The sequence below is a fragment of the Struthio camelus genome, chromosome 16 (genome assembly GCF_040807025.1).
Source record: "Struthio camelus isolate bStrCam1 chromosome 16, bStrCam1.hap1, whole genome shotgun sequence".
Taxonomy (NCBI): Eukaryota; Metazoa; Chordata; class Aves; order Struthioniformes; family Struthionidae; genus Struthio; species Struthio camelus.
Genome location: NC_090957.1, coordinates 14,351,751 through 14,366,606, shown reverse-complemented (window position 1 = coordinate 14,366,606; position 14,856 = coordinate 14,351,751). Strand labels below are relative to the sequence as shown.

Sequence of the window (14,856 nt, the reverse complement as noted above, 5' to 3'; positions counted from 1 at the left end):
GTACAAAAAAAGACGACTCTCTCTGCAAACTAGGGCTCTCAAAGCCAGACCGCCGTCTCCCTGCATTCCTCCTCTATTGACTCAGCAGGAAATCCTGTATAAGCCCATCAAAAGAGCAAGGATAGCAACAGACTTATGGGAAAGAGGAGGGAGTTCCTTCCTTGAAAACCAGATAAAACACTGCAGGGCAGCGCACTGTGTCAGTCAGCTTTATTGCAAAGTAAGCCCATCCTCCTGAATTCGTTTCTGTTGGGGGGGGGGGAGAGAAATAGAGGAAAACAATCCCCAAAAACTTATCTTATTAAAGAGACAAAAGGACTCCTTATCCTAAGTGTGCCCTTAACCTTTGAGACTGTGAAAACCTCAGTTATAGCGCTAACACTGCTGTCTCTTGGGGGCTCACGCACGTATGAATGCACGTGGAAATGGAGCAGCAGCAAACTCAGCCCCTCCAGATCAGTCTTCTCCTTTAGAGCAGAAGGGACTGCTTTAGGAAAGAATCCAGAGCAAGAAACAAACTTAAGCAGGTCACATTTCTTGGCTATTTAAACCCTTTATTACTCCCTTTTTGGTGCTATATTTGGAACAGAACAGTTGTAGAATTGTTCCTAGGTCTACTACAGATGGGAGCACTTCCCTTTTTGTACTCTACAGCTGATGTTTTCCCCATTTTGAGGGGGAATACAGAGTATTTGCATTTATTCTTAACAAAGAAACATCCCTTCAAGCCGCTCACTAGGAAGCGTCTTTGTATTCCGGAAGACATAGTACTGACACTGAAAAAACCACAACACGACATAGTATTTTTCAGAATTCATAGCAACACATACCAAACACAGCTCCTACTGCTACTTCCAGCCACCCCAGCAAGGAAGACTGTCAGGCAGATACCAGCTTCAGCAACACCTTCTCTTTGCTTTTTATGGATTTCACAAACAAGCTTAGCATTCCCAGAAAATGTGTGCATGAATAATTCAGCACGGGTAATGATGGAGCCCTCGGGAGACAGGACAAAGCAGCACAACCTGAATTCCTTCAGTTCACCTTGACAGATTCAAGTCCATCTTCGTCACAACTGAGAGAAGCGTGTTCTCATGCAGCACATCTGCCCTGCTTCATGCAAAACAACACTTATTTATTCAGCTCAAGTGCCTGACAAGCTCAGAGGCAGAACAATCTTGGTTTATTTGCGAGACTCCCGCTTCCTTTCCATCCATGAAAGCCAAGAAACATCATAATATTTTTATCGCTCAACCTACTCCACAGATGTATCAACAGGGTTTAGCTACCCTAAGGGGGATTCAAGTGAAGCAGTTCTCATAACTCATCTCTCTCCACAGGGAAAACGCCAGCCACTGCAGAACATTCATCCCCCATCTTCAGTCTACTCTCAGCTTGGAAGCGCTAGAGAACGAAACACTACCAAAACTTATTCTGAAGCACCTGCCTTTACGGAGGTTAAGCGCAAAACAATGCGATGCAGATCTCTATCCCTGGAGGAAAAATGGACCTTGAAGCTCAGAAAAGCTATTCAGTGCAAAGTCTCTGGGGATGCATGGGGAAACTAAACACAAATGTCACTTGCACTTGATCACATCTGCTTCCCCACTGCCATGATAATGCCATTCATAAGGCCAACTCAAACAAGATGCCCAATTTCTGGCAGCGCTGTTCAACAAAGGCTTAGTCTAAAAATAGATTCTTCCCTTTTTCTTGTTTTTGCTTTAGATAATTTGGCATTAACAAAGGCTTGACAAGAAGTGGCACCACATTCTGGATGCTGAAGTCCTGGGATGAGTGTGTCCGAAAGATGATAGGCACTTCTAATTCAGAGATACACTGAAGACAACAACCTAAATTACAAATGAAACCACAACTGCATATGCTTTTCATTTAAGCACCAACAAGTGAGTGAGTGTGTGTGTGTGTACATATTTGTGTATATATATGTACATATACACACACATATGTATCGTATGGTGCCGAGCAGGGAACCCAAAGTTCAAAGCAGAGAGCTCAAGCAGAGGTAAAGCTAGATGTCATTACATGAAGTTGGACGCAAGCAAAATCACGCCATTCCGAGCCTTTCCACCGCTCTATTTAGAGGCTTGACAGACATAGCCTTTTGGAAAACTTTAATATCGTTCTAATCCCAAAACCAAAAGTTCGCAAAATGCAGCTTCTAACACATTTTCATAGATGCCACATCACTCCATCTTTTTGTTCCTTTCTCCAGCACTGCAAGCAGCTCTTCATTTTACCAAAATCCTATTCAAATAAAAGCAGACAGAAAAATCCAATACGTCCCCTTTATTCATTTAAAAAAAACACAGAAGAAAAGTAATAGGGAAAGTTTTAGCAATAAAAAAGGGATCCTGCTTAAAAACGTACAGAACTTGTCTAGCAACATAAACTGATTTCTTTGGGTTAGAGATGACCCCATACAAAACCCCAGATTCAGAACACTCACAGTGCAGGGAAGTCTGGCTACAGACCACTTTTCTACTTTAGGCTAAACAGCTCCCTTAGATTCAGGTATCCCATGGCCACCAACTTTGACATAAGTAGAATACGTAGCCCTCACAGTAGTCTTCTCCTTAAATGGTAACGGGTATGTTTTAGCTTTCAGACAGAAGAACACCCTGGGCCATGTTAGAAAGAACTCTAGGGTCACAGAGACTTATGGCTGACTCTTTAGAGCAAACTTGGAGCAGACTGCACAGCAGTTATACAAGCAGTTAAGAAAAAATCTCTTATTTGGCATTTCTCTATCAATAGCTCTTGAACTGGTGATGTGAAGGTCATTCACCATTAAGCAGATATAACATACGCCAATGGGTTCTGCTTGGCTGAGATGAAAGGCTTTCATGCTCCTGAATATAAAGCAATGAACAGTGTTTCCAGCTGTCCCTGAAAGGCCTCATCCTCTTCCCATTACGAAACTTGGCTCTTCAGCGTCATCTTCCTTCTCTTCCTCCTCCTTGCTATCTTCATCATCCTCGCTGCTTGCTTGCTCTTGAGATTGATCAGATTCTAAAAACACAAACAGTATGAACAGATAACATAGTCCCACGTGTCTTCCTTGTAGTTCACAACAAAACAGTCTCAGGTGCTAGGCAAACATATACTAGGTCATACTAATTAGTACGAATTGATAACATATTCCCTCGTGTTTTCCTTGTTAAGTATCTCACAACAAAATAGTCCATGTACTAAGTAAATGCATATTAGGTCATAATAATCCTAACAAGCGATACTGAACTCAGAGTATCAAATTCTCCCTCAGAGAAATATTCCCTTGCCTCCGCTATTCAAACTATACTACCACCATGCCTAGTTCACCATTAAACTCCACCCCCTTATTGAATACTATTTTAGACAGAGGTACTCAACCACTAAAGCGATAGATTATCACCTTCCCAATCTCACCTCTGCATGAACTTTCAAATAGCATAAGGTATCATCAACGAAGGCAGGCACTGGGGAGCCACGTGCCAGGCTCAGCACATTTCAATGCCCATCCAAGCTTACAGAAACTCCATAAGGTGCCAAGATCTTTTACAGATTGTTCAGTCTGCTACAAGTACAGGAACTCTAAGATGTGTCACATTAATTAGGTTCAAAGAAAACTCATCAAGTCTTAGCCTGCTAAAACACCAGAAGAGAAAACACCTACTAGTAACCAAATACCGGATAATGGAAATTAGGCACTGCATAAAGTGGGACCGGGATCTAATAGCCGTTCTACTGTTGCTGGGAGCTCTTGTATCGTTATTAATCATTTCCCAGAACAAGTCCTGCTCAGCTCAGGCTCTGAACGTTTATACTTCGCATTTAGGATTAGTTGTCTGACGCCACCACACGGTGAAGTTTTGTACTGTCATTTTATATTAGAGGTCTTTAAAATAATGCAACTTAACAGCTGATGTTACGAATAAAGTGTGGCATTAAAACAATGTTTTTACCACAACAAAGGTGAAAGATGGCAAATTAGACTGAGGATCTATTTATTTATTCAAAAAAAGAAGATAAACGCTTGCCTGCCATCCAACAAACACACTTCAACTACTTTGGAAGAACTGTCAGATCTCAACTTGAGGTCCACAAAACCAGAAAAAAGAAAGAAGCCTACTTTCAGTAGACTAAAAACGGCTATCAGTGGCCTGTATCTCCATAGTTTCGGGTTTTTCTTTGTTTATTTTTAAATAGAGAACTACCAATTCTGAAAAGCTAAACACTCTTCTAAAGGCAGAGGAGTTTGGATTCTGGCTTCCAAAAGATGCTTTGTTTGTGCCAAATAAACATTCCAGCTCAACAACGTGTATAAGGCAGTCCCATACCAAAGTGCCAGTCTCTGAGCCAACTCCCCTTTCTCCCAGCCACACTTTAAAGAGATAGGTATTTTGTTAAGATTCATACTTAAATTCTCCTCCCAGTCACAATTCATAAACTCTTAGCTTTTAAAAAAAGATGATGTGCTACAATCACTTCCTGTCACAAGTACAATTAACTCAAGGATTGGTTCAATTCAAATATATCTAACAGCTCATCATTCCAGCAGAATTATCAGGACCTGTTGTAACTCTGAGACTAAGAATTACTGTGCAGTTAGCGTGCTAATCCACAAAAGGACAACTATTTGTGAGAGTAAACTAAAGAGCGCTCACTCAAAGGAAAAAAAAAAAGTATTCAGTTTGAATAAAATACTGACGTTACTGAACGCTAAATTTCAAGACTATAGGAGAACAGAGGTACTCAGATTTTTCTTGTTTACTTCTATGTAAAATAGTATAGTTGTGTAGAACAGATGGCACCAGGGCGGCTCAATTTCTTGCACACAAAATCGTAAGTCAGTTTCTTGCTGTCCAAGCTGTGCATTTTTGTGTAGTGTGTTTTGTTACTCTCACTGTGGTTCTTGTTTTCCCATATGCATTCAAAATATACATAAAAAAGAACAGGCTTTAACAATACGGCCTTTTTAAGAATAACACGTTCTAAACTTGCAGTTTGTCAGAATAGCTGGAGCAAAACATCCAGTCAATAAACTCAAGATTACAATGTTAGCTGTCCAAAATTTCCCCAATAAAGGGAGAATACTCATAAACAGCCAAGTTATTTGTAAAATTGAATCTCAATTTAAAGGACTTTCGGAGAGAACTTTTGAAATATTAGCTAAAGTATCAAGGTTAATGTCCAGTCTTCCTATCCATCTACCAGGAATAGTCGGGGTGGGGGGGTGTGGAGGATGGAACAAACCCTTCTAGACTTAAGTGAAGGAGCAGAACTAAGTCTCGAGAGAAGACTAAATTTCACTGACCTTTTTCCTGCTTCTTTTGTTCAAGTTTATTTTTCTTAGCTTGCAGTTTCTTCTCTTTTAACTTCTGACTATAAAGAAAAAAAAGCCTCTTAGGCAAATTCAACATTTTAATGCTTCTGCACATTCTAATCACATATTGCTAAAGGTCATATTGTAGGCATTTTGGAAAAAACAGACTTAAAAGAAGTTCAAATTAAATCTGGCCTCCACTGAAAATTCAGCGAGAACAAGCTTAGACACAAGATCAACAGAAACTTTTACATGTTGTTCTTATTCCAATGGAAACTTCTTCTAAAGTCTATTCCCTGATGGTCTACAGCCAAAACTATGCAATACACAAGAAACTCCAGAAACAAGAATGAACCTGACCCTATCTTTTAACTACCCAACCTAATAAGAAAAAGGAAATGGTGGCAAAAATCCAGACTGCCAAAATCGAACACTGAAGAAAAAAATTAAGTTATCACCAGTAACCTATGCTTTAATTGAAAAAACAATGCATTGTGCATTGATTTTCCTTAATCTACATGCTGGGCCCAGTGGGTAACATTAGGGATAAGGGGTAATCTCAGTTCCTATGACCGGTTCTGTTTGCCTAGGAAAGGCAACAAGGCAGGCCAACTGCAGGCACAGGGCAGAGCCACATAGGGGTCGCGTTCCTCTCTCAACGCCATGAGTGAAACAGAGAGCCAGCTACCCTACCATGTTACTTGGGACTGAAGAGAAAGGGTGGTGACGGAGGTTAGAGAGGCTCCCACTGGTCGCAGCCACTTGGTACCATTAGGCTACTCCTCAGAAGCAGTGTGGGAAAGGAGGAGTTAAACTGTTCAGGCGGCATTCGCTGCGTGAACAGTTGTTCTCTGTCTCAGCCAGGGAAGAGGCAGCAGGCCAGATCTGACTCGCTGGCCATCTGTTGGACCACACTAAACTAAAGTAAAATGGCAACAATGTTTTTGTTGTGCAGGTTTGTGATAGCATGCCATTGAGTCACTCTGCACAGGCCTTTCAGAAGAAACTTTCAGCTACAAGATGTGAAACCCTGACTTTCAAAGCTACCCTGGGTCAGCCCCTCTGAAAGAGCCAAGCCCTGATACCGTGCTATTTCTAAAAGTTAGGATTGGCACAGAGCATGGAATTTAACTCTATTACAATTCTCAGACCACTTCTTGAGAGCATCAGTCTTTGTAACTGCTGTTTCACTTTGGCTAAAACATGAGTGAAGCATTTTATATTTCTTAATGTTTCCATGGAATTTAGTAGACCTGACCTGCCAGACGTATCACTGAGATGGGTAGAAGCAGCTACTGATGTTAACAATACTGCACCCATCAACGGCCTTTTGAGTATTCACAGACAAATCGTGGACTGGACTAGTCATACTGATGTACAGAGGATAGCATCCTGCGAGCTCTGCTAGCACAAACTTGTATGTGCACCCATGATGCAACAACCATTTTTACACTTAAACTTCTCGATGTCAGATGTTACAGACATTTCTTTAAGCCAGATGTACATACAAAGGGTTCCTGGCACTGCTACAACAGATACGCAGTAAGGTGTGTTGCAGCCTACACCAGTGTCAGTAAGAAACACTTTCATAGTCAAAGTTATCCTGCTAGAAATGGCACTGAAAATAAATCACCCCAACAAAACCTGTCAAGCTCACAGCTGCCTTTAGGAGCCAAATAATGACATTAATAAAATTGATTTCCACAGCCAGACTTCTCAGCTGATAGATGTGGACACAGAACGATAGTATTCTTCCAAAGTACACAGCTACAGATGAGGCACACATCAGGAGGGTTTCCGTGTCAAGCCTCCTGGGAACAATCTGCCCTTACCGCTTCCTTCTGCGTTTTGCTGTTTGTTCTTCCGCAATCATCTTATTCCTCTCCAGTTTCTTCTGGAATTCCTCATCTAGTTTTTGCTGTAATTGATCACACGTTACACTTTGGTCACAACCTAAATTAAAGTACTTCTTTCCAAAGTATGTCCTTTTAGGGAGAAGTCTTTTAGCAAAATACAGAAGGGAGCTTTGCCAGATTTTGTCTGGCTTCTTTTTTAATACTAAAGCCAGGCTCCTATGGATGACTTCTATATAGATAGCATTTTTTACCTGCAGCCTGGGCCAAACATTCAAGCCTTAAGAGTGAGGAATCCTCACCAAAACAAATGAGGGACTTTGGGCTTCTGCCCTAAAGAATACTCAAATAAAAAAGATAGAGTAATTTGAGTAAAAGCAATAAAATAATTTGAAAGACATAAACATTAACACATGAATCAAAGGACTCATCTTGGCCAAGACAGGGGTATAACAGTAACCATCTCTGAAAGAGATGCTATTCTACTACCGGACTAAAACTTAGAGAGACCCGAAGTCTGTGCATATGCACTTGCTTTGACTCCGTCTATGCCGAATAAGCGATATTTGGGATTTCCTTTCATTATTAGAGTCATTTCTGCTGGTTTTTAAAGCATTTCTAATCCAGTATGAGAACAAAAACATTCTTGTGCTGTCTTACTGTGCCTTAGCTAGGGCCACCACTGAACAGAGAAGATGGAGCGTGCCTGATCCACAGCACTGACTGTTTCAGTGCTGACAAAGACACTACGTATCACATATTCCTACACTGTTTACCTTTGATAAGAGGTGGCTTGGAACTGAATTCTATGCACATGATTTTAAAAGGAAAAAAAAAAAAAAAGGAGTAATGAATATCAAATAGCCAGAAAAACAATTATAAGAGTATTGCTGACCTTCTCAGCCATGGCATCCATGAAATCTTGCCTCTGGTACTCTCGCCGACGAAGATGCCGGTACACATGAAACTCCCCACTGCCAGCTCCAGCACTGGAACCTACAATAAAAAAGGGTTAGTCTGCTAGAAAATAATTCATACTAGATGCTCATAGATGGCTAGGTGCTAAGGGCAGGACAAACTAAAGGGCACTGCAAGATGAAAATCTACTGAGAACAGCTAACAGCATGCAGAGCATGTCACCAGTTTTTAATAAGCTCAAATCACTCACAGTCAGAAGCCAAAGTGAGCTGCAAAACCACATGCTTATGGTTCACTACAGTTTCTACTGGTCAACACAAATATCAAAACGTCCACTACTTCCTTAAGAATTCAGACTTTGCAGAACATCCAGACAGTAAAAGAACCACAGAAATCAAGCTCATGTCCCATTTTCTTCTAGATAGAGGCCAACTAAAACATCCAACTGAGGCTGTTTCTCACCTATTTTCAGCATCTCATAAAAATGAAGGTCAACAGAAAGGTGAGAAAACCTGTCATATTACATTTTCCCATGCAAGACGAACACCACTGACAGTTTTTGTCCATTGGAAAAAAAAAAAATCCCTACAGCTGTCTCTTCTTGGCCTTAATCTGCATGTTAGTCTCACAGGAACTTTTCACATAACACTATACTCCATCTCCTCCCTGTCTCCCGAGCCATTTTTCAATGCAAAGCACAGACGTGTGCAAATATACGCTTAAAAAAAGACACCTAGTTCTTAAAGCACAGAAACTAGGACTGCAACAGGGGTGCTCTTGACTACCAATAGAGTCCGAGCGCATCAAGTGTTCCCAGATAAACAAGCCGGTCCCACTCCAGCATATGGCAAAGCTATTTGGAAATGCCACAAGGGAACTAAAATAAGCAGAACATTTTATTCTGCCTCTAAAACGAATTGTTAATAAGGATAAAAGTCCCAAATAAAGAGGGAACTTGCACATGCAGATACAATTTATACCACAAATTGTAAACTCAGTCCAAACAACCTTGACCCCATAGATAAAACGTTAAGTGTCACCAGAACACTTAGGTTGGGTTCCCTGCGTGACCATAGACAAACATGTACGAGTTTGTTTCTCAGTGACTCAGATTCAGACACAAAGCAATCAAAGGAGGAATTTCATAATTTTAAGTCTTCAGAGTACTCACTGAACTATGGAAAGGACAGATTTACTTATGCCTTGTCATCAATAAAACCAGCTTATTTCCTTGCACACAGTCAGGCGCACACTGCACACGGCAGAGTGCCTTAGGCACTGTTCGCTCTGCATTCCGACAACAAGCAGAATCGAACCCCAAGAACAAAGAAAACTTTAAAAATCAACTCTAAAAGCACATTTCACACCCCTTTTCTCCAGAAAAATGAGCAACAATAGAGAACAGCCTCTACCTCTTCTGTTACTTTTCTAAGCTTACTGCAGTTGGTCATACAGTTATCTTTAACAGTATCTTTACCCATCACATCTCTAACAAACTCCGGGGGAGGTCGTGGGGCCCACTCATTCAGTTTTTCAGGAATTGGTACAGTCTTTTCCTGCAAGAACAAACCAAGCAGTCATTAGTATCTTCTCAGAGCAAAGCCTGCAACTTTAACATATTGTTGAAAGGTAGTGTACGTGTGACAACAGACTCTTCCCCCAGCTGACAGATCTCAGAAGGAGCAGAGTTGTAGTAAGTTCTTCACGCGCAGGGATCAGGAGCACGCAGGAAACAACAGCCACAAGGAATCCTCCCCCCCCCCCCCATTCCCTCCATTTCAGCCCTGCAGGTCAACAAACCCTAGGAAGATTACAAGGGTCCGCACTTCTTTTCAGTACGGCAATTGGAGGAGGTAAGTTAGTACCCCCGTGTACTTGTGGAAAGTGGCTCTGTTCCCACTAAAAGCAGTCGGGAAAAAGAGGAAAGGCATTTGTGCACCTTTCATCTCAGCTAAGATGAGGGAGGGCAGGGAAGGCAGGGAACGCTTGGCGCAAGGTCAGAGGAAGAACGCAGGGCGGGAGGAAGGCTCCGCACACGGATGGGAGGCTGAGCCCCATCCGGCACGCAGCTCCCCTCCGGACAAGGGTCAGAGCCTCCAGGCGGAGGAATCGGGGTCCAGCCCCATGTGTCACCGTCCCCGTTTCTCACCTGCCCCCGACTCCCATTAAAAGCATAGGGCAGGAGAGCGAGCAGAGGGAGCCCTGAGGGCGCAGGGGGCCCCTCCGCCCCCGGCCCCAGAGAGGGGTCTCTCCCCTCCGCAGCACGGGGCAAGGAGCCCTTGGTCCGGCTGCACGTGGGGACCAGCGCTGCCGCCACCGCTCGGGGGGTCCTCTCGCCCTCTCCCCTCACGGCACCCCCGGGGACTGGGGTCTCCCTCGCCCCTCACGGCGCCCCGCGGGGGGGGGGTCCTCTCGCCCTCTCCCCTCACGGCACCCCGCGGGGGGGGTCCTCTCGCCCTCTCCCCTCACGGCGCCCTGGAGAGGGGGGGGTCTCTCGCCCTCTCCCCTCACGGCACCCCACAGGGGGGGGGTCTCTCGCCCTCTCCCCTCACGGCGCCCCGCAGGGGGGGGGGTCTCTCGCCCTCTCCCCTCACGGCGCCCCGCAGAGGGGGGGGGGTCTCTCGCCCTCTCCCCTCACGGCGCCCCGCAGAGGGGGGGGGGTCTCTCGCCCTCTCCCCTCACGGCGCCCCGCAGAGGGGGGGGGGTCTCTCGCCCTCTCCCCTCACGGCGCCCCGCAGAGGGGGGGGTCTCGCCCTCTCCCCTCACGGCGCCCCGCAGGGGGGGGGTCTCTCGCCCTCTCCCCTCACGGCGCCCCGCGGGGGGGGGTCCTCTCGCCCCTCACGGCGCCCCGCGGGGGGGGGTCCTCTCGCCCTCTCCCCTCACGGCGCCCCGCGGGGGGGGGTCCTCTCGCCCTCTCCCCTCACGGCGCCCCGCGGGGGGGGGTCCTCTCGCCCCTCACGGCGCCCCGCGGGGGGGGGTCCTCTCGCCCTCTCCCCTCACGGCGCCCCGCAGAGGGGGGGGGTCTCTCGCCCTCTCCCCTCACGGCGCCCCGCGGGGTGGGGGTCTCTCGCCCTCTCCCCTCACGGCGCCCCGCAGGGGGGGGGTCTCTCGCCCTCTCCCCTCACGGCGCCCCCGGGGAGCGGGGGTCTCCCCCTCGCCCCTGACGGTCACCCCCGCCGGGGCCGGGCGCCCTCACCGGGTTCCTCATGAGCCGCTCGAGGCGGAGGCGCTGCTCCTCGGCGGCGCTGCGCGGGATGACGAGCGGCTGCGGCTCCTTGCGGGGCCGCGGCGGGCGCGGGGCCGAGGGCGCCGCCATGCTCCGGCCTCCGCCCGCCGCGCGGCCGCGGACTGATGGCGTCAACGGCGCGCGACGGGGCGGCGCCGCCCTGGCGTTGTGGGGGCGCCATGGCGGCGGCGGCGGGAGGAGGGGGAGGAGGGGGGGGGGGTACCACGATGATGGCGGCGGCGGCGGCTGCAGCCCTTCGCTGCACGGAGGCTCCCTGGCCCCGGCCAGCTCTGGCGCTGCGGAGCAGCTCACCGGAGCGGCTTTACCGCGGCGTGTTCATTCTCTCAGCTGCCCCCAGCGCGTTGCCCGGCCCCGTCGGTGCCGTCGCCACCTCCGAGCGGTGCCCCGTCCCGGCCGGGCTGCGGGCCGCCCCGGCGCGGCGAGTCCTGAGCGTTTCACACCGGCCCCCTCGCCCCGGCCACGTGCCGGCCCCGTGACAGCGAGCGCGATGGGGGCCCTTCCTCGCGCCATCCGCTCGTCCCGCTTCCGGAATTAAACAGCGCTGCCATGGCGGCCCCGCCGGCTTCTGTCCGCCGAGGGCCGTGGAGGGCGGCGGCGGGAGAGGCCGCCGGGCTTCGCCGAAACGGTGCCGGCGGCGGCCGGGAGCGGGGAAGAGGAGCCGGAGCTGGCGGAGATACCAGCTCCCCCTCCGCAGCCAAATTTCTTGTGGAGCCGCGGCGGCCCTACCGAAACGGCCTGGCGCGGGCTGAAGGGTCAGCCGCAGTGGCAGAGGGGCACGAGCCTGTGGGCGGTTTAGTGAGACGGGCTGGGGCGGCGAAGCTGGGCGCCGGGTTTCGGACGGCTTCGTGCTGTGCGTGCGGAGAGGGCGGCAGAGAGGCGGGCGCAGAGGGTGAGCGCAGAGGCCCCTTGGCAGATTTATGGATGGCTCTCACGACCTGAATTTATTAAGGCCCCCCCGGGCTCTTCCCCCTTCCGTGAAGACAATCTGAGCTCAGCCTTGGGTCTGTGTTTACAAAGGACTTTTCAACCTCTTCTGAGGTTGCTATGGAAATAGCAGTGGTTTGTTCCTCGCGTTTGTCTTACCAACCTGATTTGTAAAAGAATGGTGTGAATTTAGGGTTGGCGGTGGTCCCAGCTGGCCGCGCTGGCCTGGGAAGGGAAGGGAAGGGAAGGCATCCTTGCAGTCACAGCCCTGGCTGGAGCCGTGCAAAGGGCTGCCGCCGTGCTGCCTCCCAGCCCGCCAGCTCCTGCCCCCGCGGCTCCCCCAGCCCCGGGTCCCACTCTCCTGCCTGCCAGGAGACACCGGCGCCGTTTGCAGAGGCCAGGCAGGCACGCGCCCCCGTCGCCTCTCGCTCAGACTTGCTGCAAACTGCCTGAGTCTCCGCTTCCCTCTGCTCTGCTGAGTCTTAAGCCCACCACAGGCCACTCTAGCTCAATAGCCCGTGAGGTGACACCCGTTTCTCCTTGCTGCCGCGGCCGCCTCTGCAAACCACAGCCTCCAAAAGCAGGGCTCCGACATGTGGGGTGAGTGATGAGCTGTCAGGTCTCAGCCCTGTCATGCCAGCCCCGCTGGAGAAGGCAGAGCGGCAGCACGCAGAGCCTGCAGACACAGTTACGACCCGAGGGGCCGTGGGAAGCAGCTGGCCGGCTCGATTCGCTAGCCCAGAGCATGGTTTGTGCCGGTGACAACACGCAGCCCTAGGAAACAACAGGCAGTTGCCTGTCATCCAGCACAGCCCACACAAACAGCGCGGGCAAACAGACCTGGGAGCAGCCAGCTCTCAAACCACACGTCTGGGGAATTACTGCTGACCCTTGATGTATTATGCACGTGTTACTTTTAAGATGTATCTGGGGGGAACAGGATCATTATTTGGGGCATATCAAAATAGGAAGTATTTCACCATGCCATTAAAAAATGCAAACGCCCATGAAATCAGAGCGCTGGGCTGGGATCTGAACGGAAAAGAACTACCAGGGGTTTTGCGTTAGAGCAGGAAAGTGTGTTCGCAGTTCAGCGCAAACCAAACAACAAAATTCAGCTCCCTGATCTGTATCAAAGAAGCGTCTTTGTGTTTCAAAGCAGAGGTGTTATGAGGTGTTTTCTTAAGAAACAGGATTCTTCTGGAAGCACGTTAAGCTTTTGCTCAGACAGGTCCTGTGTGCCAGTCCGGCAGGAGCAGACACGGACAGCTCTAACGCCCAGGTGAAACGCCGGCGGTTGCAACGCTGAACGCCCTTCGCATCCTTCGCCGGCTCCATAACATCAGTGAGCGCGCGGCTCAGCCCCAGCAGCCCCGCAGCTCAGCCCCCTCGCTTGCTACGCCTGTTTTTTCCTTGTCTCGCTACTGGATCTCTGGGTTTGATGCATAGGACTGTCATGTCCTGTCCCTGCCCTGCCCTGTCCGGAGCGCTGTGAAAGCAAAGTAAAGCATGTTTTTTCCGGCAATCCCACCTTCAGGCACAGCCTTCACCACCCGCCTGGTGGGCACGAAGGAGGAGCTCATCTGCTCTCGCCGACGGCTGTTACCTCGCCGGCTGCCCAGCTCCCGACGCGTGAGCTAGCCAGAAGGGGTTAACGCGCTCTGGAGACTTTTAGGGAGGGAATTTTTTCATGAATGGCTCGTGATGCAACCACGGCCTGATCGCAGAGCGGAGTCGCTCCCGCCGCCCCCCAAAAGCCACGTGTTAGCTGTGTCTGGGAGCCGTGTCTGTCACGCCGCTCAGCTGTGACAGCGCAGTCTGGGACAACGTACCAGCTTTCCCAGGGGAGCCTCAGCAGCAGACAGCACGCCGGAAAGCGGTACCCACGGCAATGCGTGCGGCACCGCTTGCCAGGAGAGACCGTGGCAGGGGAGGGGGAAAGGCACTAAGGTGAACGCGGATTCTGGGAGGGCAGGGTGCTAGCACGGGCCTTCGGCAAGGGAGGAGCATCTTCGCTCCGCACGGCTGCTAATTCAGTATTATCTACGTTGGTGTCTGCTTCTGGGTCAACTTCACTAGTGACAAACCAAAGAAAATAACAGACCAGGCGGAGAGGAGATGCATCCACCCACTGCCATGCTGCGGGACGAGCGCGCGGGGCACTGCCAGGAAGGGAGCTGGCAGTGGGACCACCGTGGCCAGCCCAGCGGGAGTCTGCTAGTCGGAGGGAAGAAGAGAAACGACAGCTCCTGTGATCACAGGTGCCGCAACGCAGGCTGCCGGGCTGGTCTTCCCGGCAGGGCAGCTGGGGTCTGGGGACAGCGCTGCTTCCCCTTGCGAGAGGCGGGTGCGCAGGCACACGCAGCGTGCGACCCTGCCCCGTGCAGCCTGCACGCGTTCCCCCACCAGCCTCCACTTCGCAGGGACAAAACTACCCCTCTGCTCTGCCCCCGGTGCGCTGGACCAGCTCCGCTGGGGAAAGGTGGTCTGAGCCCTGCTGCGGCTGCCTCGAGATGAAGGGGTCTACACACATGCGACCCATGCTCTCTTCTCTTTTGTCACATAGCCAATCCAGGAAAGGCCCAAGC

The 14,856-nt window shown here is 49.7% G+C and overlaps 1 protein-coding gene across 1 annotated transcript; it reads right to left on the bottom strand.

The window, feature by feature from the left end:
• Positions 1-2,295: 2,295 nt before the first annotated feature.
• PRKRIP1 (PRKR interacting protein 1) lies at positions 2,296-11,458 on the bottom strand. Its single transcript, XM_068910603.1, has 6 exons — positions 11,294-11,458; positions 9,575-9,653; positions 8,075-8,175; positions 7,159-7,244; positions 5,318-5,385; positions 2,296-3,033 (listed from the first exon to the last, which is right to left on the bottom strand). Exons 1-6 carry the CDS (start codon positions 11,411-11,413, stop codon positions 2,921-2,923), a joined length of 567 nt encoding a protein of 188 aa, XP_068766704.1. The 5' UTR covers positions 11,414-11,458; the 3' UTR covers positions 2,296-2,920.
• Positions 11,459-14,856: the final 3,398 nt, after the last annotated feature.